The 25,274-nt window shown below is 38.3% G+C and overlaps 1 protein-coding gene across 1 annotated transcript in view; it reads right to left on the minus strand.

The window, feature by feature from the left end:
- Positions 1–1,651: 1,651 nt before the first annotated feature.
- The window catches only part of LOC126278231 (serine/threonine-protein phosphatase 6 regulatory ankyrin repeat subunit A), a 944,107-nt gene continuing 920,484 nt past the window's right edge, over positions 1,652–25,274 (minus strand). The window contains exons 24-26 of the mRNA XM_049978210.1: positions 17,691–18,041; positions 17,138–17,263; positions 1,652–2,194 (exon numbers count right to left, since the gene is read on the minus strand). Coding sequence (XP_049834167.1) covers positions 1,980–2,194; positions 17,138–17,263; positions 17,691–18,041 — 692 coding nt within the window. The 3' untranslated portion in view covers positions 1,652–1,979. The remainder of the gene's footprint in view (positions 2,195–17,137; positions 17,264–17,690; positions 18,042–25,274) is intronic.

Genomic DNA, 25,274 nt, shown 5'->3' on the forward strand with positions numbered 1-25,274 from the left:
GCAGCTAAGGTCAAAAAGATATTTATTCCGCAGAAGCTTGCGGTATGGATATAATGTAGATTTGATAACTGGAGATTTTGAAGAAGTTTTTTCAAAGATCATGGGATTCTTACACTTACAAGCCAATACATTTACCCCATAATGGTTTGTGGAAGATGATAAGAGTGAATTTAGGATGAACTATGAAACTTAGACCCAGGATAACAGAAGTAAAAATAACTTCTTTGTAGACTGTGTGCTGCTTTCTATATTACAGTATAGAGCTTTATTTTTTGGTATGAAAATCTATATCAGTCTTATTTATGGATTCTTCAATTATTCTTGGAAGAACAATTCCATGTTTAAGGTTGAATAACAAGTACACATTTTTTTCTATTGATTTTTCTTCACATCAAACTAGATTTTGGCTAATTGAACCATTTTCAGAAAACTGACACACAAGGAGCACTAGTTGTTCGGTAACCAAACATGATAAATATACAGTCCTCTTGCGCAGAGCATTGTGCATCATATGTACTTGTTTCTTAATGATGAAATTACATATTTTGTTCCACATCTATGTTTGGGTGAGTGGAGTGTTAGTATCCATTCTGTGACAAATCACATTTATGTTATAGCCCAAATTTTCCATATTAAACTATGTAAATTGAGTTATATCCTTCAGCAAGAACTGATTAATTTGTAGTCACTGTCAAAGGACAATTAGCATGGTGTCTGTAGTGACACACTGCCAATTGGTCTAAAAAAGATAGAAATTTTTGTGCTCTTCCCAGAAAAGAGGCTAGAAAGAAGAAAACATTATGAAAGTGCTGTGCATGATTTGAGTAGCAGAGAATTAAGATAAGATTCTGGCAAGGAAGATACACAAGGCAACTGGACTTGGAAGAGCTTACTAACATAAGAAAAAAAGGGAACAACGATGACTGATTATGGCAGTGTTTCTTAATTTATTAGGCCCACATTTATAAGTATTGCAGTTATCACGTAAAAACCAATTGCTTCATGGTACTATGGCCATCTTGATAATCTCTTCAAACTGTTGCTGGCAACGCATGCTGGGATTCAACTATTGCACAACTATCACCTTTCTTGGTTAGCATTAAGATACTACATTCTGTAAAAAGTCACTCGTTTCCATAAGGCACTAAGCACATGAAACCTGTGAAGAAAGTGAAAACAGTTGGATTTCAATAATGCCTTCTCCACTTTATTTACATGTATGTGATACACTTTTTATAACTGTTAACATTTCAATTCATAATTAAATAAATACTGAACATCTTTAGCAGAGTTTACAGAACAGCCCCAAAAATTTAAAAGTGTGCATTGTAAATGAGAATATAAAAGTAAGAAAAACTGAACTACTGTGTTCAGTATGGGATCAGTATAATGAAATATGAAGAAGAATATAAATGGCAATTGAAAATCTCATTTCCTTGCTCATTATATTAAATAAACATACATTTCCTTTGTGAGATGTTAAATATACATAACCTAAAACTGTTTAATGATATAGGGAATGTTTATTAATTGTATGGAAGGCACTGTTATTTCAATTTCGATTTTTTTTAGAAATGACACAATTTTATTAACAGAAATTAAAAGTTAACAATCCAAAAGCAATCACTTTCATAAAGATATCTGTTTAAACATTACTACGAAGTAGTCTTTTAATAGTAAGTAAAATATTTTTAGTTTCATCCTATACACTCTGTATAAAAGATTTATAAAAAAATTTGCAAGCACTTGTTCCTACTTGTCGATATATATTATAATTTGTGCAAAATGGCAAAAGACAATTCCATGTAGTGGCACAGTACTTTTCTTTAAATGTTTACAATTTATCTTAATGATGGTGTTACATCGGAAGCCCAGTTGTTTTTTCAGAGAAAATATACTTAATTTATGAAATCTACATATGATTAGGCTTTAATGTGATATTCCATACTTTCATACAATATCAGCAATGTAATGAGTCTTTAGCTCTCATGGTTATTGTTGGATTCATTTTCAACATTTGAAATATCATCATCTGATGCAGAGCTTCCAACTCTTTCTTCAACCTCACCCATCAGAATTCTGTATTTTTTAGCTATTGCTTCCCAATCTGTCACATTTTCTATCCGTGTGACATTGTTAAAGCTTAGCTGTGATCCCAGAGGGCTCAAGTGTACAACGCTCAGAGCAACTGAATCTGAAATCAGATGAAAGACAGATAATTAATGCTTCTTAGTGTAAATTATTGACACAGATTTCTCTTCTTCTTGGGGGAAAAAAAGTATTATTATTAAGACAGTACTTCATGAATTTCATGGTGTATAAATAGACTTGTGTGCATGAATCTTTACCAAATCAACCTATTTTCAGTTAATGTACAGAAATAAAATCAGCTCTTTTAATGTAGATACAAGCACAGTTCTGAAATCACAAAGTTACTTAAGTGTTTGAAAGCTGTCTGTATTATATGTTACATTAACATTAGACTGGTGCTTAAGTTCATACCATTTTTCCTTAAGTTTAATAAACACAACAATACACATAACAGAGACTTTAGTCATCAATAATATATTCTCCTTATGCTTACAACAGTATGCCAATGCTGGAGTAACTTTTTGATTCTGCAACTGTAGAAATCATGTGATTTTGAGGCAAAAAGCTCATTGAGTCATGTTCAAAGTGCATTTCCATTTGGAAAAGAAGTTCCTTGAAAGTTGTTTGACAGAGAGCAGAAAAGGTGAAAATCTGAGGATGCAAGATCAAGCGAATAAAGTGGGTGCAGAATGACTTCCCACCCAACTTCTGTATAACGTTTTTTGTCAGTTACACAGAATCCTATCTGTGGCTCAGCATCTCCACTATATGGTGAGTAGCAACTATTCTTTCCGTAATACTGTAAATTCCACCCTGGATTTTCAACTGTTTGAGAATGCAGGTGGACATCATCATGGAGTAGAATCATGTCACGCAGTCTTCCTCATCATTCTTGGATTGCATCTTTAAGACATTTCAGTCATTGACAATACATGTCAGAAGAGATGGTTACACCTGGGGGGAAGCAATTCATAGTATACCACACTGTTGCCATTCCACCAGATGCACAACATTATCTTTTGTGGATTCACACAGGTCTTTGTACGGAGAGTTGCTGCTTTGTTTGGGCACAACCATTCCTTTCTTTTCCTTGTTGTTGTTGTGGTATTCAGTCCTGAGACTGGTTTGATGCAGCTCTCCATGCTACTCTATCCTGTGCAAGCTTCTTCATCTCCCAGTACCTACTGCAACCTACATCCTTCTGAATCTGCTTAGTGTATTCAACTCTTGGTGTCCCTCTACGATTTTTACCCTCCACCCTGCCCTCCAAAACTAAATTGGTGATCCCTTGATGCCTCAGAACATGTCCTACCAATCGATCCCTTCTTCTGGTCAAGTTGTGCCACAAACTTCTCTTCTTCCCAATCCTATTCAACACTTTCTCATTAGTTATGTGATCTACCCATCTAATCTTCAGCATTCTTCTGTAGCACCACATTTCGAAAGCTTCTATTCTCTTTTTGTCCAAAAGATTTATCGTCCACATTTCACTTCCATACATGGCTACACTCCATACAAATACTTTCAGAAAAGACTTCCTGAAACTTAAATCTATACTCAATGTTAACAAATTTCTCTTCTTCAGAAACACTTTCCTTGCCATTGCCAGTCTACATTTTATATCCGCTCTACTTCAACCATCATCAGTTTATTTTGCTCCCCAAATACCAAAACTCCTTTACTACTTTAAGTGTCTCATTTCCTAATCTAATTCCCTCAGCATCAACCAACTTAATTTGACTACATTCCATTATCCTCGTTTTGCTTTTGTTGATGTTCATCTTTTAATCTCCTTTCAAGACACTGTCCATACCATTCAACTGCTCTTCCAAGTCCTTTGCTGTCTCTGACAGAATTACAATGTCATCAGCCAACCTCAAAGTTTTTATTTCTTCTCCATGGATTTTAATACCTACTCCAAATTTTTCTTTTGTTTCCTTCACTGCTTGCTCAATATACAGATTGAATAACATCGGGGAGAGGCTACAACCCTGTCTTACTCCCTTCCCAACCACTGCTTCCCTTTCATGTCCCTCAACTCTTATTACTGCCCTCTGGTTTCTGTACAAATTGTAAATAGCCTTTCACTCCCTGTATTTTACCCTTGCCACCTTTAGAATTTGAAAGAGAGTATTCCAGTCAACATTGTCAAAAGCTTTCTCTAAGTCTACAAATGCTAGAAATGTAGGTTTGCCTTTCCTTAATCTTTCTTCTAAGATAAGTCGTAGGGTCAGTATTGCCTCATGTGTTCCAGTATTCCTACGGAATCCAAACTGATCTTCCCTGAGGTCGGTTTCTACTAGTTTTTCCATTCGTCTGTAAAGAATTCATGTTAGTGTTTTGCAGCTGTGGCTTATTAAACTGATTGTTCGGTAATTTTCACATCTTTTAAAACCTGCTTTCTTTGGGATTGGAATTATTATATTCTTCTTGAAGTCTGAGGGTATTTCACCTGTCTCATACATCTTCTTTTCCTTATGTCAGCATAAAAACAAGTCGGTGTTGTTCATGAGACAATTTATAACAAGCAAACAGATGCACATATCGCCATCTGCTGATATTTGTGATTTTGGCTTAGACCATGCAGTACCCATACTCAGAGTTTTTGAAGCCGTTGCACGAAAATGTCATTCGGTGATAGAATGATCACAGTGCAGTTTTTTGCCAGTTCTTGAGTATGTTGATGTGGATCACTCTGTAGTAATGCATTAAAATGATCTTCAATGAAACCTGAAGGTCTTCCTCAATGTGAACAGTTACTAATGTCAAAACAATCTTCTTTAAAATGAGAAAACCACTTTCTTGTTGTGTGCTACCCAGTGGCAGTACAGCCATACATGGTGCAAATGTTTCTGGCTGCCTATGCTGCTGTTACTCCTTTACTGAACTGAAACAGAAGAATATGTCAGAAATATTCAGATATCTCCATTCAGCATGCCATTCTCTAGCATCCACAGCTCCACTCACTATCTCCATATCTCCACTTGGCATTCCATTTTATAGCATCTGCAGCCCCATTCACTATCTCCAAATGACAAAATGGACAATATGCAAATTCAGATAGCAACAATGAACTATAAATAAACCAATAGCAACCGAAATACCAACACACTAAACGATAATGTTATGAACTTGTGCACCAACCTAATACAATTTGTAATAAGTTTGAAAAACAGAATTAAATCAATAAACATTGAAACATGAATTTAGATTGATTATTTACAAACAGTCTGCTTACAACAAAACTTCAATGTATCCATATTTGCCAATGAATGTAGAAATTATTTATTTTCTCTGTTGTAATTTCAGACTTACTGTCATCTGCAAGTAGTATACTGAAAGAGACTATGCATTTACACATGTCAAACTTTAAAGATCTCCCAACTTGTATAGAAATCATTGTCATATCTTAGCCTTTTAACAAAGTAGAATCATTGTTGGGATGTTTGTTAAAGATGCTAAAATTTTTAAAAAGCTCAGAAGCAATGTTGGCATATGTATACATCAGAAGATTTTTCAAAATTTAACATGTGCTAAAGAACAGATTTTTTCCATATTCCTCTCAAAACTGCAATAGTGAAAATAAATAATTTCTATGGTCAGTGGCATCTATAATGTCTTTTAAAAAGTTTTACATAATTGTGAACCCCAACCACAAGAAGTTAATCACACAACTCTATTTGTTCACTTCATCTAACCTGCTAACTGGAAAATTTAACCACACTTTGTGCACATCTCAACTTCAGATTGAATGTGGGAGCTTCCTCACTGGACCTGTGAATACCTGTACCTCTAATGTGGCACTGAATGTTGTGAACTTCTGTACTGACAGAATATATGAACTGTGTTGATTACTGGGCACTCAGACTTGGGTGAGGAAGTACAAAAACGTCTAAACTGTTCTGGTGTCCTCAAAATTGTGTGAAAACCCACATAAAACTGTGTACATTCATTTGGTAAGTAGAACTTCAGGACATGCTGAGTGCATCATCTAGAGTCCCACTGATAAACCTTTTGGGTTGGTTTCATTCCACACCAAGTGGTACATGGTTGTGCTTTGTGTTGATTCAAATGACCTTGGGAGTTAATGCCACAGTCTGTGAATATTACTTTCATGGTATGGTACAGAAATGACTGGTGCACTGATGGTTCTGGAAAGTTAAGAAACAGTATACCTGAAGCACTGCATAGAGTTGTCACTGTATAGCAAGTGCTTGGTGCTTTGGCACTGAGGTTGCATATGGTATTGATTCTATACATGCCAGCATAATCCCCCTCATGCTTTTGATACACATAGATTTGATCAGTCTATACAATATGCACCCACAATCTAGCAGAGATCACACAAATGCTATATAAAGTTGAAGCAGGCATGGCAGATCTCTCCCCCAGGATCTTTAGCTAAGGCACTGTGAGAAATTCAGCATCTTCAGAGAACTTGCCACAGGACTCCTTAGGAATGGAAAATGTTATGGCTTTGAGTCAAATATAAAGCACAGAAACCTCACTGGAACTTTAAGACTTAGAATAATTTGCAGAATGGTTAGATTAAAAAGAGTCTCAAACAGCTAATATCAACAGACAATACTCTTATTTGTGAAAAAACTAAAACTGGTACATGCAGCCCTTTCCTTTAACCATTTCCTTGTGAGATGCAACTGGTTTGTTGCTGTTACAGGATTTAAGGAGAAACAGGACACTGTAATACCATTCATTAATAAAGTGAGTATTTTACACGACTCTGAACTTACTGTGGGCGTTATACTCGGTATTGATGGCAACAGCAAAGTCAGTTACACTTCAGATAATTACTTGACAGACACTATGCCCCTACCTGAGTCTCTAAGGCTGTACTTCACTAACTCAGTACCTCAGTACTCCTGGGACAGAAAGGATCATCTAGATATCAACTGACAATGATCTGAACCCCTCTGGTGGAGCAGTCCTAGAATATTATTCATCCACATAGATGTATAAACCTTTTCTGTGTTTGGATGTTAAATATTCTTTACAGGAATTTTTTCTTGAACAGTGGCTCTCTCTACATCTGTATGTTTTGATAACATTCTTTACAGCTTGGATAACTTCCTTCTCTTCATCGGTGCTGTTGTCTCCTCCTTGGTTTTCAGCTGGTAACTTCCCTGTTACATAGGATTTATTTGCCAGATTTGAGAGTTTGTCTTTGGACATCATGATTTAGCTTGAAATGTTGCAGCACATACAGGTAGTATGACCATTTATTTTCCTTATGCTGTAATTTATCAAAAGACTATTCTTTGTATTTGCTTCTTTCTCGATATTCCTCAGTTTTGGTGATGTGATAACCATGTAATTTAGAAATAATTTATCCAGGTCTGTTTTGTTTAAACTATTCACATGGCATCTACATCCAAAACTGTACTGTGCAAACCACTATGAGGTGCATGGCAGAGGATACATCCCATTCCACCAGATATTAAGTTTCTTCCTGTTCCATTCATGTATGGAGCGCAGGAAGAAAGATTGAATGCCCCTGTATGCTAGAGTAATCATTTAAAGCCAGTTCTTGAAACTTTGTTAATAGACTTCCTTGGGATAGTTTACATCTATCTTCAAGAGTCTTCCAGTTCAGTTCCTTCAGTACCTCTCTGACTTCTCCCAGAGATTAAACAAACCTGTGACCATTCATGCTGGCCAACTGTGTGCATTCAATATGCCCTGTTAGTCCTATCTGGTACAGGTCCCACACACTTGAACAATACGCTAGAACTGGCCATGCAAGTGATTCGTAAGCTATCTTCTTTGTAGATTGACTGCACTTCCCCTGTACTCTACCAATAAACTGAAGTCTACAACTTGTTTTTCCAATGCTAAATCTATGTGATTATTTCATTGCATATCCCTAGAAATGGTTACACCCAGGTATTTGGATGAGTTGGCTGATTCCAACAGTGACTCGTTGGTATTACAGTCATAGGATACTACACTTTTCGTTTTTTAAAGTGCAAAATTTTACATTTGGAAACATTTAAAGCAAGTTGCCAATCTCTGCACCACTTTGAAATCTTATCAAGATCTGACCGAATATTTTTGCAGCTTCTTTCAGATAGTACTTCAGGCTTTTTGTAGATGCTGCAGTTACCTATAATGATTTTATTATTAATATTGTATGCAAGGTCATTAACAAACAACATGAACAGCAAGGGTCCCAATGAACTTCCCTGAGGCACACACGAAGTTACTTCTACTTCTGACAATGACTCTCCATCCAAGATAACATGCTGCATCCTCCCTACCAAAAAGTCCTCAGTCCAGTCACAAATTTCACTTGATACCCCATATGATTGTACTTTTGACAAGTATGGTAATGAGTCAAATGCTTTTCAGAAATCAAGACAATGGTGATGAAAAGTTGTGATGCCATTGCAAGTGAGATAAGCAGCTCCACATTCTTTTTTTCCTAAGGACTTTGGGTTCACTGGTATCTTGGTAGCCCATGTGAAAAGGCAGTAGCTGGCATTTTTTTGTTCTTGTTACATTTCTGGATACTTTGATGCTCAACCCAGGCTTTCTACCACCTGAGCACATAGTTACATGTACAACCTTTCCTGAATCACTTGTATTAACCTCTGTTTTACAGTTCTTTTACTGCAAACTTCTCTCTGTCAAAGTTTGCTCAAACTGAACAATAATCTGGAGTTAATGCCACATAAACCAATAATTTCTATTGTTGGTTCTGGTGACAAGTGCTTCCCTACAGTTTATGTTCTTCTTCTTCTTCTTCTTCTTCTTCTTTTTATTCCTCCTTCTCCTCTTTTTTATGCAGAAAATGCTATCATAATATCACTGACAGTGATGCCCTACATTTTAATTGACATCCTGCATTGTTGTTGGCATCCTACAGTGTTTGACTGAACCATTTGAACAGATCATTCGAGATACTCATTATTAGACACTATTTCTACAAACTGACAGAATATCTAGATTTAGGGATTGAAAACTTCTGTTAGCTAAATGGCAAGTGGCAGTATTTCTAATGTAACTATTTGACAAGTATAATGTATTATAAATAAAACTTTCTATTAACAGGTGTAAAAATATTGTAATCCAGTAAATATTCAGCTACTAAAGCAGGTACACAGAAGCTATATAATGGAACTGAGGAGGCAGCTGCTTTTTACAAATTAAGAGCTTTTTTGCTGATTAACTTGATTAAATTTAGATGGCACAAGCATGAGTGGCATAAAGCAGCATAGTGACAACAGTATCGTTAATACAGCATACAGACTAAGTTTCTACAATGTCTTTGTCTTGTGTTGATGTATACCTTGACTCATTTCACATCCCTGAAGGTTCGTTTTCATGATGGGATCTATGGAGCACAATGAATGAATGAATGATCCAGACCAGGAGACATTTACCCAAGGACTTTCATATGCAGATTTTTCATGTGATACTGTAATAACTTCCTTTTTTCAGATGATACTGTAATAACTAGATGAGCACAACAGTCCTTTCCTAGTTAGAGGAGAGGGGCCAAAATTGTCACCCATCATCAGTTTGTAAGTTACAGTGTTTGTCACATTTGTTTGAAGGTTCTATTGTCCCTTAGCTGTATGAAGTCTCATGAGCCTTAGACAGAGTAGAAAAAGGGCAATAATAGAACTCAGTATTTTTTTTAAATCAGTTTTTGGGAATGTATTACCACAATTGTCATTCCACTGTCAAGATGACTATACAGTCATCTCGACAGTGGAATAACAATTATGATGATACAAACGTAAGAACAGTACAACACCCAGTCCCTGAGCGGAGGAAATCTTGGACCCACCTTTACCTGAGCCTCTTCGGTTAGCAATACACCATGCTGACTGCGCAGCTACTGAGGTGGACTATTTTATTGTTTGATGTGAAGTCCAGCCCACCTTTTATCCATCAGTGAATGGTTCCAATGAGTATTCAGTTTTAAGCTGACAGTGAAATTGTCCACCACAACTGGCATCACATCTCCCTCCTCCATACAGTTTCAGGAGGTGATGTCAGGAATCCTGATGACTTCTCACAATTGTGTTGAAGTAATGAAGTAGTTGATTCAGTACAGAAATAATCACTATAATCTTGCCTCACTCTTGTAATAGTTTGCTGAACCATGGTCTTTGCAATCTAGATAGTTGCAGTATTCACAGAGCAGCACATCCATCACTGCTTACTTAGCAACATTCCTCACTTTGCCAGGAAAGTGACTATTTTCAAAGCTGACTGCAATAGTGTGGAATGATTGTATTAGAGGTATGTGTACCGCATTTGCTATGTGGTCCACCAATTCCTGCAGCGAGTCATAATGTTCAAACACAGCCAGTTGGCTCTACAGCCACTAGTTAACCATGCTGAGCATCCATTTTACCAAGTTTTTTTGAGGCGTAGCTCAATCCACTAGATATATGCATGAGGAGCAAGAATACAAATCATCAAGCACTTTCCCATAAAAAAAGTGTGTGCAACAGCTTCACACCCTCATTTTCTGTGCTGAAATACTTAACAGTTTCAGATTTATGGTGCATCAACAGCAAAGCAACTGATGAAGAATTCTTGATGTGAAAATGCAATTCCTGTTTATGGTGCTGCTTTGTTACATTTCTGATGTGACACTTGTTTGTCCTATATAAATATTGTGTGGCAACATTGCTGCACACATTTGCACTTTTAGGCAGAGGAATCCTGCCATAAAATATTCTTGCAAAGTAAGTAGGTAAGTTGATAGCTTTTCAGGCTCACTGTCAACATGATTTGTCATTTTTTTGACATCACTTATTATTTCATCAGAGCATTCCTCTTACATTTATTTGTTTCAGTATTTATAATATACCAGTATGAGACAATATCTTTATTTTCACTGAGACCATTTGGCTTTTCAATCACAACTGAGTACTCCTCTAATTCCTGCAATTTAAGAAACCGTTCTGTGTATTTAGCTATTGTCTCAGGATGCAGCACTGTGTTCTAAAGTTACTTCAATAACTTTATGATCATAGTCTGAAATGTCTTCTTCATACAGAAGGGTGATGCATTGAAAATGTTGTTCTTCTCTTTTCATTACAGTAAATATTTTTGATACAAATATTTCCTGTTACTACTGACATTTAAATTCACTTCTACAGGGCACACTGCTTAAATCCGGATATACAATTTTTTTTAAAGGAAATTTATTAAATCAAAATACAAATGAAAATGAAATACTTTTAATGATATGAATATAATAGAGGGAAACATTCCACGTGGGAAAAATATATCTAAAAACAAAGATGATGTAACTTACCAAACGAAAGCATTGGTATGTAGATAGGGACACAAATACACATACAAATTTCAAGCTTTTGCAACCCATGGTTGCTTCATCACGAAAGAGGGAAGGAGAGGGGAAAGACGAAAGGATGTGAGTTTTAAGGGAGAGGGTAAGGAGTCATTCCAGTCTTGGGAACGGAAAGACTTACCTCAGGGGGAAAAATGGACAGGTATACACTCGCGCACACGCGCACACACACACACACACACACACACACACACACACACACACACACACACACACACACACACACACACATCCATCCGCACATATACAGACACAAGCAGACATATGTAAAGGCAAAGAGTTTGGGCAGAGATGTTAGTCGAGGTGGAAGTACAGAGGCTAAGATGTTGTTGAATGACAGGTGAGGTATGAGCGGTGGAAACTTGAAATTAGTGGAGGTTGAATCCTGGTGGATAACAGGAAGAGAGGAGATATTGAAGGGCAAGTTCCCATCTCCAGACCACCTACTCCAGTCTTGTAACCCGGAAGGTGTACACAATCAAAGGCAGAGCCATGTGTGAAAGCACCCACATGATTTACCAACTGACCTGCCTACACTGTGAAGCTTTCTATGTGGGAATGACCAGCAACAAACTGTCCATTCATATGAATGGACACAGGCAGAGAGTGTTTGTTGGTAATGAGGATCACCCTGTGGCTAAACATGCCTTGGTGCATGGCCAGCACATCTTGCACAGTGTTACACCAACCTATCAGAACTCTGGAGATGGGAACTTGCTGTTCAATATATCCTCTCTTTCCGTTACCCCCCAGGCCTCAACCTCCACTAGTTTCAAGTTGCCGCCACTCATACCTCAACTGTCATTCAACAACATCTTTGCCTCTGTACTTCCGCCTCGACTGACGTCTCTACCCAAACTCTTTGCCTTTACATATGTTCCTTACCCTCTCCCTTAAAACCCACATCCTTTCGTCTTTCCCTCTCCTTCCCTCTTTCCTGATGAAGCAATCATCTGTTGCGAAAGCTTGAAATTTGTGTGTGTGTTTGTGTTTGTTATTGTCTCTATCAACATACCAACGCTTTCATTTGGTAAGTTACAGCATCTTTGTTTTTGAAAATACTTTTACACATACATAGCGGTATCTATATAGAGTAACATTACCGTATGTCACCCCCTTCAACCTCCAATTTTGTCCTGAAGTGATTGCATGCACTCTTTAAAATATCACTGTCCATACTGGTGAATGCTGCTTTGATTTAGGGTACCTTGTCTTACTGGTAAGTCTTTCTGACTCCAAAGTAGTCAATAGGGCACAAATCCAGGCTATTCGGGGGCCAGAACTCCTTTGACCAGAACATGTCAATGTTATCCGAGAGCCAGTTTTGGGCTAAATGGTTCATATGAGGTCCTCCTCTGCCATCCAATACATTGTTCGCTGGCTGCCATTCAATACTGATGCTGATTTCCTAAGCGATTGCTCCAGGTTCTCCGAAATCAGCGCCTGAGTCTTTTCGATGACTGCTGCAATTCGTGACACATGTTTTGTCAGATGAGGTTTCCTAGCCAGGTTAGCAGAACTTTCGTCAGACTTCTCCAATGTATCATACTTGGCCAGAATATCATAAACAGTTGGTCTCAGGTACCAGTAGAATTGAACTATTTCAGTGGACGAACATCCAGTCAAAGACTTTTGATAATCGTGGCTTTTCAGTTGTACTCCACACCTGTCCATAATGTCTTGGCCATTTTGGGGTTCTGACTATTTACTAGATGCTTATGGCTTTCAAGAACACCTTCAGTGGAACTACGATATGGCAGGAAATTCAAATTGAAATTTGTCCAGATTTAGGTGTTACACCCTGTATACTGCTCTATAGCAGTAGGATGTCAAGCTCTCTTAGGTAGCAGGGAGTAAGTTTCTACCAGTTGGCTAGCCGACACAGCAGACAGCTTTTGACTGGGAGAATTATAATCCATTTTCATCCCATAAGCACCTACACAATTAAAAGTTAGTCAGCATCTTGCACATCTGAGCAAGTCCAAAACAACTCAGTTGTGCTAGTTCCCTTGAGATTACCCACTAGTGACTATTTCACCTCAACACCCCATTAATGAAAGTACTCTTCAAGATCAAGGTTTGTACCATCTTGACAATTGGAGCATTTAAATTAGAATCTCCACTCCTCATCATAGACATTCCACCAACATGCTATACAGTAGTGGCTGAATCATGACTGGATTCTATTCTAACAAAAGACAGGGGACATTTTCCAGCCTCCTGCCCAGGAAATTTACATGCATCAAATCTATATTCAGTCCAAGACTGGCCACTACCTAAGTGGCAACAGCAACAAATCAAAAACTATGTCCAAACTGTTCTTTTAACATAACGGTGAAAATTGAGTATAGGAATTAGAACACAGATCAATAGCAAAGTTGAAATAATTACTCTTGCAAAATGATGATACATTACACCTATTGACCACCACATTTCATGATTAGTTCCTAAATACTAAGAGAAAACATTGCACCTACTAATTAACAACCAAATGCAGATATACTACATTTATTCCGGCAGTAATTACAGTGCCCTGCAGAACTTGAGAATGAGATAGGTAAAGTAACATAACATATTAACAACTTGGTGGAAACGAATGACAGTGTGGGAGCATGTTGCCAGAGGTCTCCCAGTAAAGCTGGATGTTACTTGATGTGAGGTCAGAGTATTATACTGCCAAATAGAGATGGCCACACAACACAAGGTAGTTGAAGGAACAGAAGAAGTCAGTGCATGCCAATCAGTGAGAGGTCACGATACACTGTAGTAGTGTTCTTTACTATAGCATACCCCAGAGACAACAGTTGGATGACTTTACATGAGCAGGATCATCAGAAAGCTGGAAGAAGGATGCAGTGAGATGTATGTAGCCCACGACTTTGGTATTGCTCACAAAACTGTTTCATGTGCATGGGGAGTGTTCCAAAGCACAGGCACTGCTGCCCAAAGGAGAGGAGGTGGTTGACCTTGATCAACAGTGGCAGCATAACAACAACATTATGCAACAAGCTAGAATGACCATCAGACAGTGGGTGCAATTGTAGTTACATTTAATAGGACTGCAAGAAATGCAATGTCATGCTTCACATTGGCACAGTGACTGCATGGGGAATAGTCTTTTTGCCAGATGACCAGTACATTGTGTTCCATAAGCACCATCACATCAGCAGCAGCATTTGTGATAATGCCATGAGCATAGGGACTGGAACAATGAAGAATGGGCTTTGTGATCTTCTCAGACTGGAGCAGATTCTGTTTGAGTAGTGATTCTAGACATAGCCTCACATGATGGGAGGTGGGAACACGTAATGCACACAGAAACATTGTTTACAGGTTTGTTTTAGTGGTAAACATAGTCTGGTGTAGGAAGGCCTAAAGTTAGATGGGTGCACTGACCTCTAAATCTTTGAACACACTAATGCACCTGTCAACATTATTGTGACACTGTACTCCTTCCTGTGCGTCTTTCCAGGGTTGTATTCGACCTGGACTTTGTTTTTATGACTGAAAATAAGAACAGTTGTTGAACTGGCCTGTACATCCCATGACCTAAATTCCAGTGAGCACATGTGGAAGGCATTAGGGAGATGTTTTGCAGAATGTCCACATGCGCCAATGACCATCCAGCAGTTGTTAACCATGGTGATGGAGCAATGGAATGCCCTACCACAAGAACCTCTTACCAACTTTGTGGCCAGCATGGGAGCATGTTACACAGCATGCACTGCTGTCCATAGTGATCACACATCCTATTCAGAAACATGTCTGGCCTTTTGTAATACCTAGTAGACAATCATAAATAACAGTGACTTCTGTGTGACTATTTTCTTAGAATATAAGGTCATATGTGTTCACCTTATTGTGCATTTCTTTTACTTGCCTTCTGTACTATATTGTGGCAGTTCTTTCCATGTACAGTCCAAGTTTCACTGAGCTATGTTACTTGGAAGTGACACAATATGTGACAGTTACATTTGTCCTGTATGTACATTAGCCCATGTTATATACCAGACATCAAGACTCTTTCAATTGTTTAATTGTACGTTTACATTGTAGACAGTGCCTCTTCTCTCTGCCATCCAAAAAACTGCCAGGTCACAATGCAAAGCACAAGCAGCCACTTCACAGCAGATGGAGACACTCAATTGCTGTTGTGCTTTGCCAGTGACCTGTGTCTGTGCTTCGTTCATCATTTCTGCACAGGTCAACATAAGTGTGTACCACAGTTGCCATGTTTACTATCTACTGCCTAAAATATGTCTTCCACTTTCACAAGCATCTTTTGTTGAACTAAGAGAATAATATTGGAACATGTTAATCCTGAGAATCTTATATTACACAACACCACTCAGCAGCAGCTCCTTCAAACTGTGCAAGTGGCCACAGCCCACCAACAAACCCATGGCCTAAGTGTCCACCAGCTCCCCTGCTTGACTGTTACATTCCCACTCCCTTACCCTCTTCATTTTCCCTTGCCATCCCCTAACCAGCCAGCTGACCACAAATACTCAATGTTGGTATGGCATGAGGTGTGAATTTGGTGCCTGTGTGTGAGAGAGTGTTAGAGGGTTTGGTCTTATACTAGGAAAATTATAGCACAGAAATGGACTGTTTATGCTTTCTGATTGTAAAAAAATCTTTATTCTGTAACTGTGCACACTAAATAACATGAATACTAGTATTAAAATTAGAATCGCAGTAACTTAAGGTGAAATTGCATCCATTTATGATATAAAAAGAGGGAGCATCTCTAAGTCATTAATAAAGACTTGACAACAAATGACATTTTCATACATACATCATTCGTATCATATCCTTGAAGGACCTCATCAGTAATGGGATCTACAGTTTAGTGTGTGTGTGTGTGTGTGTGTGTGTGTGTGTGTGTGTGTGTGTGTGTGTGTGTGTGTGTGTTCGTGTGTGCATTTATGAGTGAGAGAGAGAGAGAGAGAGAGAGAGAGAGAGAGAGAGAGAGAGAGAGAGCGAGAGTGAGCATGTGAGTGTGCGAGAGAGAGAGGGGGGAGGGGGGGGGGGGAGAGGAGAGGAAGGAAGGAAGGAAGGGGAGCTTTGTTCCCTTCTGTACCTAACTTCCCTTGGTCTACCCTGTTCTCTGTTCTTTCTTGCAAGGTGCATGTGACACCCAAGTGTGAGAATAGATAAGTTCATCAATAATAGTTTAAGGAACTGAATGATAATAATGGTTGTGGTACAATAATAGTGGAATATGTGAATTGATAGATATCTGATATTTTAGCTCAATCAATTTGTGATCTTGTATTCCATGTAATTTCTCTCTCTGTTTCTCTCTGTGCCCCTGGCAGCCAGTAAAAATAGTGGCCATGGGTGTGTGTGTGTTGCATTTGTGTGAATGTGTGTGTGTGTGTGTGTGTGTGTGTGTGTGTGTGTGTGTGTGTGTGTATGTGTGTGTGCACCCTCACGCGCACGTGTGTATGTTGTCTAATTCAAAAGAAGACCTGTTGGCCAAAAACTTACTTATTTAGTGGTCTTTTTGTTATGCTTGTCTGCGACTCAACACCTGCCCTATATGGTGTATAATAGCGTCATTATTCCCCCTCATCTGGATTGACTTGGAATTGTTGATTTTTTTTTTTACAATAACATCTAAACTAGCATCAAGAAACAATGACTTGCATAAAAAAGAAAATACTTTTGGTATGCCTGGTAAGACTTTCATACCTTTAGGAGCAACTTGGCCTTTCTTAACTTTTGCTAGCCATTTTGCTCCCATTTTTGATCTTGCACTGGCTCTAGACCTCTGGAGACCCATCATTTGCACCAGACTGGGTCTCTTACGTTTTGTCACTGAAAAGTTCAAGGTAACCATGTTATTGTAACTTTATGTTTAAAATAATTATATCATTAATGTAACTGTGCAGCTAGTTTTTTAATCTAAAAATATGACATAACATTTTAATAGTTCATACCAACTTTCCTTTTATATAAGCTAGCTACAACAACTTTTTATTTTCAGAAGCCTTCATTTTAGTTTTAGAGCTGTTTTTTTTTTTTAATTTCGTTACAGTATCAATAAATTTAATTCATATACTCTAATAAAAGTGGTACACTTGTTAAGAAATGAGTATACATAAGCTATTGATTTTTATTCACATGCAAAGGATATACTTGAAAACTTGCTTTTAGGTGTAGCATGTAATATACTGCTGTAGAAAACTACTAGCAGATCAGATTACATGTATGACTCTTACAACATAACAGTATAACAACTTACTCTTCTGCTTGCATAAACGAAGGAAGTAAAGAAGCCATGACGTAATGAGATTTAAAGGTGACGGAGTGGTTGTAGTACGATGCATATTGCGAATTAGCTTTGCTAAACCATATTTCCACTCAATATCTGACTGTGCTTGGATACGCTGGTATGTGTCACTCATCATAGCAATAAGCAGATTTATCAATACAACAACAGACACCAGCATGTACACCATGAACATGCCCTTAAAGAGAGCATTCGTCCAATCTGGCTGAGTCTTGTTAGTATGTTTTCTGACATTTTCAACAGTTGTCATCCCAAACACAGCAAAAAACAGCAATTCAAATGCTTCCAGTGGTGTGAGATAAACTGAAATAGGCACAAAAAAAGACATCTCAGTTTTCAGAATGTAGTGGTCATTTTGGTAGCAACAACATTTTTCAATGGTACCACTTTAAACAAAAGGTTTACCCTAATGATTTTATGTTATAAATATAAAGTTAAAAATATCATTTTATTTTAATCTGAAATAATGTAATACTTAAACATCTCTGTGAAAATCAAAATACATGTCATCAAAAATTTCAAAGAAAAATATTTTAAAATCTGTGTAGTGGAAAAGACAAAGTCTTTAAAAGAAACTAATTCAATGAAACTTCCTTGCAGATTGAAACTGTGCAAAAAGTGAAAGATTCATTCTGCAAACTCTTTCACTACTGATAACTTTGCAAAACCAGAACAGCATGCCGGTGATACAGTATTATGTATGTTAAAGATTCATACAGCCAATTGTTGTATACTAGGAAAAGGAAATTAATCAAAAAATGCAAAAAATTAGATTTAGAAACACTGTTGATGCAAGATGGAAATGAGGGTATGAGAGATTAGGGAAAATTAAGAAAATGTGGCATGGTAAGTACGGAAATGAGCTTAAGGTGAGCAGAGGGGGAAGAAAGAGGATGGGGCCAAACTGTAAGTGGAAAAGAGCAAAAAGTAAACAGGAAAGGATGACAGATTACTAAATGGGAAGGAGGAGGGGAAAAAATTAAATAAATAAATAAATAAAAATAATAAAAAATAGATGAATAGGGTTCTTGGAGATCAATGTTCTGGGCATCTTTTCTCCAGAGAGCACCTGTTCTCCACAAGAATTTATAACATTTGGTTTATGAATAAAGTAATTCAGTGTAAACATTTGTATTTCTGTAGAAAGAAAGTCCCAAGTTCTTATTTTGCAACTTACTTATGAGGTAACAAAAACATCAAAAAATTCAATATGTAGAAATGATTTTTAGTCATACAGTGTACAAACATGGGAACAATATCTAAACATTCAGTTTATAAGGTAAGAATGAAGTTGATTTCCCAAAATTCATTCAAGGTATACCCAGTATGGAAGTTCTACTTTTTAAATTTTTTTTCAAAATAAGTTATTTTTTCAGATATTTACATCAATGAAAAACTGGACACAAATGTGCAGTTCAGACTGCAACAATGCTGTAGCTGAAACAAGGAAGCAGTTCTGCAAATGTTTGAAGCTGTATATTCATTATAATATTATGTGACTACCAGGAGAGGAAAGGGTGATCATCAAGTAGTAACAAAAGCAGTAAATGAAAGCTGAATCTATGAAGTAAGTGTTCTTCAAAATTAAATTACAATACAATATCAACAGAAAAAAACTTCCACTTTTGTAGCAGGCAAAGGCAAGGATAAATAAAATGCAGCTTCCCTATCTGGAAAAAAGAGAAAAAATGGTTGCAAACATTTAGAAACATTCAACAACTACATAAGAACGTCATCCAGGGATCCCAGATCAAAGGAGACAAAGTATGAAACAATGGAAGAGACTCCCAAACTATACTTCAATTAAACTAGCCAATAACAGATCTTTCTCAAATTCAAAGCACCCCATGTGTTGCCTGTTTTGAAGGTAGATGCAGAACTCGTCAAGTGTGGCCAGTTGCACGCTGGCTGCCCTTCCATTGCAATCTGTTAACTGATAGTTACTTTATTTGAACTATAATCATATTTCCAAATGAATTAAATTAGGCTGAAATGAAATGGAAGAGCCTCCTGTGGTCTTACATATTACTCCGGCAGAGTGATATATAACACTGCACGTTCCTAGCAGACAAATGATGATGGAAATCTTTTAAAAATGTAGCTGTTTAGTTGAAACTTTTTGGAGTTTTTGTTAAGCATTTTCGCATTTAACGAGATGTTCCTTACGGTGCAAAGTCTCATTTGGAATTTAATGTATTGTATTGTGTATATAAACCGGGAACCTAGAAACAATGGAGAGGCTGTGTCCCACCACAACCCTCAGTGGTTCACAACCCCACAACAGGCCCACAGCAGTCCACCCACCCCACTGCCGCCCCACACTGAACCCAGAGTTATTGTGCGGTTTGGGCCCCAGTGGACCTTCCCCGGGAATGTCTCATACCAGACGAGTGGAACCCCAAATGTTTGCGTGGTAGAGTAATTATGGTGTATGCATACGTGAAGACAGTGGTTGTGATGCAAATTTAATGTATGTTATGAAACAATGTATGAAAATTGTTAAAGAAGAAAGTCTTCTTATTTATTGATAAGAGTTCCATATATGTAGAAGAATTTCAATTACAGTGTTAAGCAAGCCTGCAACATCTGCTACAATGACTGATCATACTGCACTGCCATAGTCATACATAGATCTATTTCAGGTGTGGAAACTGATAACCACGAGTAGATAAAACTCAAATCTGAGCTCATATACATGCGCATCATTGCACTCTCCATCTATACTATGATTAAAACGTACAGCGCATTCAAAAAGAAGAGAGCTGGAGACTGTAAATGGCTGAAAATATCATTGTGTCATTCCCTGAAGAAGAGGGTGCTGTCCCTATTAGAGTGCTGAGGTTCCAAACTCACCACTAAAGGACATGAGCACATACCTCCATGATGACAGAGTGAGTGTGCGCATGTGTCAATGTCCATTGCTTCACAGCTGTGCTGAAAACAGTGAAAAGAAGACTTCAAAAGGAGGCCAGTGATGTATAATTTACTTCCTGACAGCAGAAGGAATGTGTGGAGTGAAGATTCATCAAAAAATGGCATGTGTGTACAGAGAGCACTGCATATCTTTTGCAATGGTCAGGGTGTGGCACAAATGACTGGGGGAATGACAGATGGCATCGGTTGATTATACTCAGTCTGGAATACCACACCACTTTGCTGGTGCCTTTGTCCAGCAGGTGAATGCCCTCATTATTCCAGAAAAGTGAATTACAGTAGCAGCCAATGCAGCGGAGGCCGGGTCAAGCATCATAAGTGTTCATGCCTCATTAAATAGAGATTGAAATTTCAAAAAGTCTTCAGCTATCAGAGGAAGCATATTGAATGGGACTTTCTCTTGAACATCTTCAGCACTGTGCCAAGGAAGAGAATGAGTTCTGGTCTTGAGTGATCACTGGAGATGAGAAGTGGAGTCATCACTTTGAGTCCGAGTCAAAACGATAAAGCCTCCAGTGGAAGCAGGCAAACTCACTGCCACCCAAAAACTCCAAGACTATGCACACAAGGGTGAGAAAGGATATGCTCACCTCCTTCACTGACTAAAAGGGTCCCCTTTGTGTCAACTTGCTGCAACATAGGAAAATGGTTAAAGTGCAGCTTACACTCTTCAAAAACCAATCAACTCAAAACAATCAGGGCAGCTCACCAGTACAGTCATTCTATATCGTGAAACTGAAAGGGCCTCATATATATAACACTGTCATGGAAATATTGCAAACATTCAAAAGCAAGGTCCTCAGTCATCCTTAATAGAGTCCACACTTGTCTTCCTGTGATTATGTCATTTTTGTTGGGCCAAAGAAGATTGTGTACTACCATAAATTTCTTCATGATGTGACCACAGTGGATCAGCTCCTTCATACTCTCTCATGTAAGGGTTTTACATTAGTCACCGGCCTGTGAGTGTGCCTTTATCCTATTAAAGTCAAAATTACATTCAGCATCTACATGGATGGTTAACACACTGTTGCACCGAGCGAGGTGGCCCAGTGGTTAGCACACTGGACTTGCAATCGGAAGGACGACGGTCCAATCCTGTCTCCGGCCATCCTGATTTAGGTTTTCTGTGATTTCCCTAAATCGCTTCAGGCAAATGCCGGGATGGTTCCTTTGAAAGGGCACGGCCGATTTACCTCCCCATCCTTCCCTCACCCGAGCTTGCGCTCCGTCTCTAATGACCTCGTTGTCGGCAGGACGTTAAACACTAATCTCTTCCTCCTCCACACTGTTGCATACACTTCCAAAACCTGAATTAGGCACAACAGCGCTACTCCCAGATAGAATAGGAAGCCTTAGATATTGTGTATCCACTCAAAAAATTTCATGTTTTCATCTACTGTTCTAAATTTCATTTCATTACTGATCATAAACATCTGGTTTCTTTTTGTCATCCCTTGGCATCTCTTCCAGACAAAGTGGCCCATCTCCTGCAATACTAGGCTCTTGTTTCTATAACTACAAGACTCCATTCCATCCCACAGCACAATACGCTAATGCTGGTGCTCTTTCTCAGTTGCTGACTGGTCCTGATCTTGAATTTGATCAGGATGAACTTTGTGTTTACATTTAGACATCGAAGCCAAAACACTGTTGATGGTTTTCCCATTACCAATTTTCAAATGTTGGCAGCTGTCACAGCCAATCCTGTCTTGCATCAGGTTGTTCACTTTGTCTGCCTTGGCTTGCCAGATAAACCACTGGGACAGGTGTCAGATCCTTTGTGTAATTTTTATGCTCTCCAAAACTGCTGCTCAATTCTTGATGTGTGCTATTGTTGGATACTGAAGAGTCAGCTCCCAGTGTTGTGGCCCTGTCCGCACTGTGCTGGGATGTTATTCACCTTTCCCACATGGATTACTGAGGTATTTCTCATACAAAGTTGCTAGCCCACTGACACATTTTGGTGGTATTGACAATGAAATCAGGTGTGTGTTGTCAGTCTGCTCGCAGTGCGCCACCCATCGGGTAGCACCATGGGCCTCTCATTCCTCATGGCCTGTACCTCTCAGCACCCTTTGGAGTGTACTAATGCTGATTTTATGGATCCATCCCTTAACTCCTCCTGGATTGTACTAGTTGGTGGTTTCTCAAATTTTCCTTATGTGGTTTGTTGCCAATCAACAACCACTGTGGCTACAGTCGTGGGCCTCACAAAGATTTTTTCTTTTGTAAGATTACCATACATGCTTCTATTCTCCTGTGACAGCATGACACGTGCTCCAGCAGTTAGCCCCTTCTGATGAAGACATGGGCATCTCCAGAGTGAATAGTTTTCCTCAAAGGGGGAAGGAGCGTTGTAACCCTATACAGATTAAACAGTGTGTGCATGCATGGATGACTTAATTTGGCAGAGATGGCACAGCAAGTGCTGTGCCACATGCAAACAGCTGAATTTAAGCCGGTGCACTGGGCCACAGTAATAAGCACACGCTGTATGTTTAAGTTTCAGTATGGCACAAAGTTATTTCTCACAACATATTCAGTACATTCCTGTTTCAGATTTCTGAGTAGTTTTTCAGGGATCTAATTTCATATTGTTGCATCTTCATTGATTTCACTCACACTGATACCATTTGTTTCATTTCAATGAATTTAAGTCCATCCATAAACATCCCTTTGGCTGATGAAGCCATCACCCATCAAATCCAGTCACTCCAATGGTGCTCCCCCACACACCATTTGAAAGGACCTCTGGTTGTAGCCCTCAGGACTTACAGGAAGGAACAATAATGCCAATGATAGTGTGACTCAAGCATGGAGGTTTGCTTAGGCAGTCCAATAGCCTAGCCAGCTGCTCACAATAAGTAGATGTTCTGGGTTTATGAAGTGGTTTGGTACAAGTTTTTATTTTTCACAGCATATTCATCACATTGCAGGTTTCCCATTTTTGAACAATTGTTATGATTTCATTTCATATTATTGCATCTTCACTGATTTCATCCCCTCTGAATCTATATATTTAATTTTAATGTGTTTAACACAGTTGGTATACTGTATATCTTTATGACTTGGTAGGCCATGATTTTCCAGTAGTATTCCCGTACACCGTGTGGGGAACTGTGGGTAGCAGTGTTTGGAGATAGTAGAAGGAAACATCAGTGGCCATGAATCTTTGAGCCAGACCCAGAGATGTGTTTAGATAAACTAATATGTAGATAACACTGTGGAAATGCCACAATTTTTTGTTAAAAAGACTGCACCCGAGTACAGGTCAAGGCACGAGTTTCTCGATGCATGAGCCACCTGTCCCTTGAAAGCTGGATTTGTTTCACATGAGAACAATGTATAGACATCTTGCTACATGTTCCTTGACTGGTGCTGCCTTCTGTTGTCAATTTCTAGAATTATTTCAAAAGAAACGATAGCGAATGTAATAGCAGCTGCTGCGAATGGTTGAGCCAATATGACCGCATTGACATAATTTTGTACATGTAGTCATTAGGTTTCACAGTTTACCATAATTCTTCTACAAATAAGTCACATCTGTTGAGTAAGCAAGAAATTTTGGAAGCCTGAGAGGAAGAAATTGCTCAATACCTCACCTTACACTTTCTTTTTGGGAGGATAATTATAGTTTCTGTCATCAATATTTTAAAATTTGTTATAGGCAGTGGCCTTGTCATCCTGGTAACACTGGTTCCTGCCCATCACCATATTTAAGCAATGCTGGCCCTTGCTAGTACTTTGATGGGTGATCACCTAGAGAAAACTGGGTGCCGCTGGTTTTATGGGCGCACAAGTTGCCAAAGTGACATCCAATCAAAAGACTTTCACCAGGCTGTAGTGCCACATGACATTTATTTTTTTACATTTGTTATAAATCAAAGAACTAAAGTAAATATGAAAAATAAGTCTTGAATCTTGATCCTGTAGTGGTATGTATTAACTCTTTAGATTAGGTTCATTTTTTGTTCCACAGCCCCAAAAATGAGAAGATTCTTGTGGGTGTTGAGTAAGTCAGAAAGTATAACATAAAAAGCATTACAGTATACTCAAACTGCAAATATTTACAGAATTAATACACTATCAGAATGAAACATAGTTATGCACTTTTAATAAATTTATCATACACAAAATATGTAATCTTGACAGTTGTGACCAAGTGCTGTAAAAACTGAAATCTGACATGCATTTTTGCTTAAGCTGGTCTAATAGTCCCTGTTAAATTTCCATCTCTAGAGCAGAAGGAGTTGTCTACCAAGAAGTCTTTCAAACTCTGTTTAGACTGTGCTTTATCTGAAACCAGGCTTTTAATGCTTGAAGATATATCAGTTAAGTATGTGCCAGTAACACTTCACAAAATGGCATAAACGGCCAGTTTCCTAGCCCAATATTCTTCTAAGTGGTCAGCCTCCAAAGGGTTAAACACTGACTGCTTACAGTAAACACGATATCCAGATTTGAGTTGCAGTTTAGCACAAATTTTTGTCTGTTACAACACAGGAGCATTTCCTCCAGCCCTTTCCTCTCTCTTTTCAATTAAAGATACACTCTTTTGAAAACTTAATATTTGTACCACTTCCACATTTACATCTGCTG

Source organism: Schistocerca gregaria, chromosome 6 (genome assembly GCF_023897955.1).
Source record: "Schistocerca gregaria isolate iqSchGreg1 chromosome 6, iqSchGreg1.2, whole genome shotgun sequence".
NCBI lineage: Eukaryota > Metazoa > Arthropoda > Insecta > Orthoptera > Acrididae > Schistocerca > Schistocerca gregaria.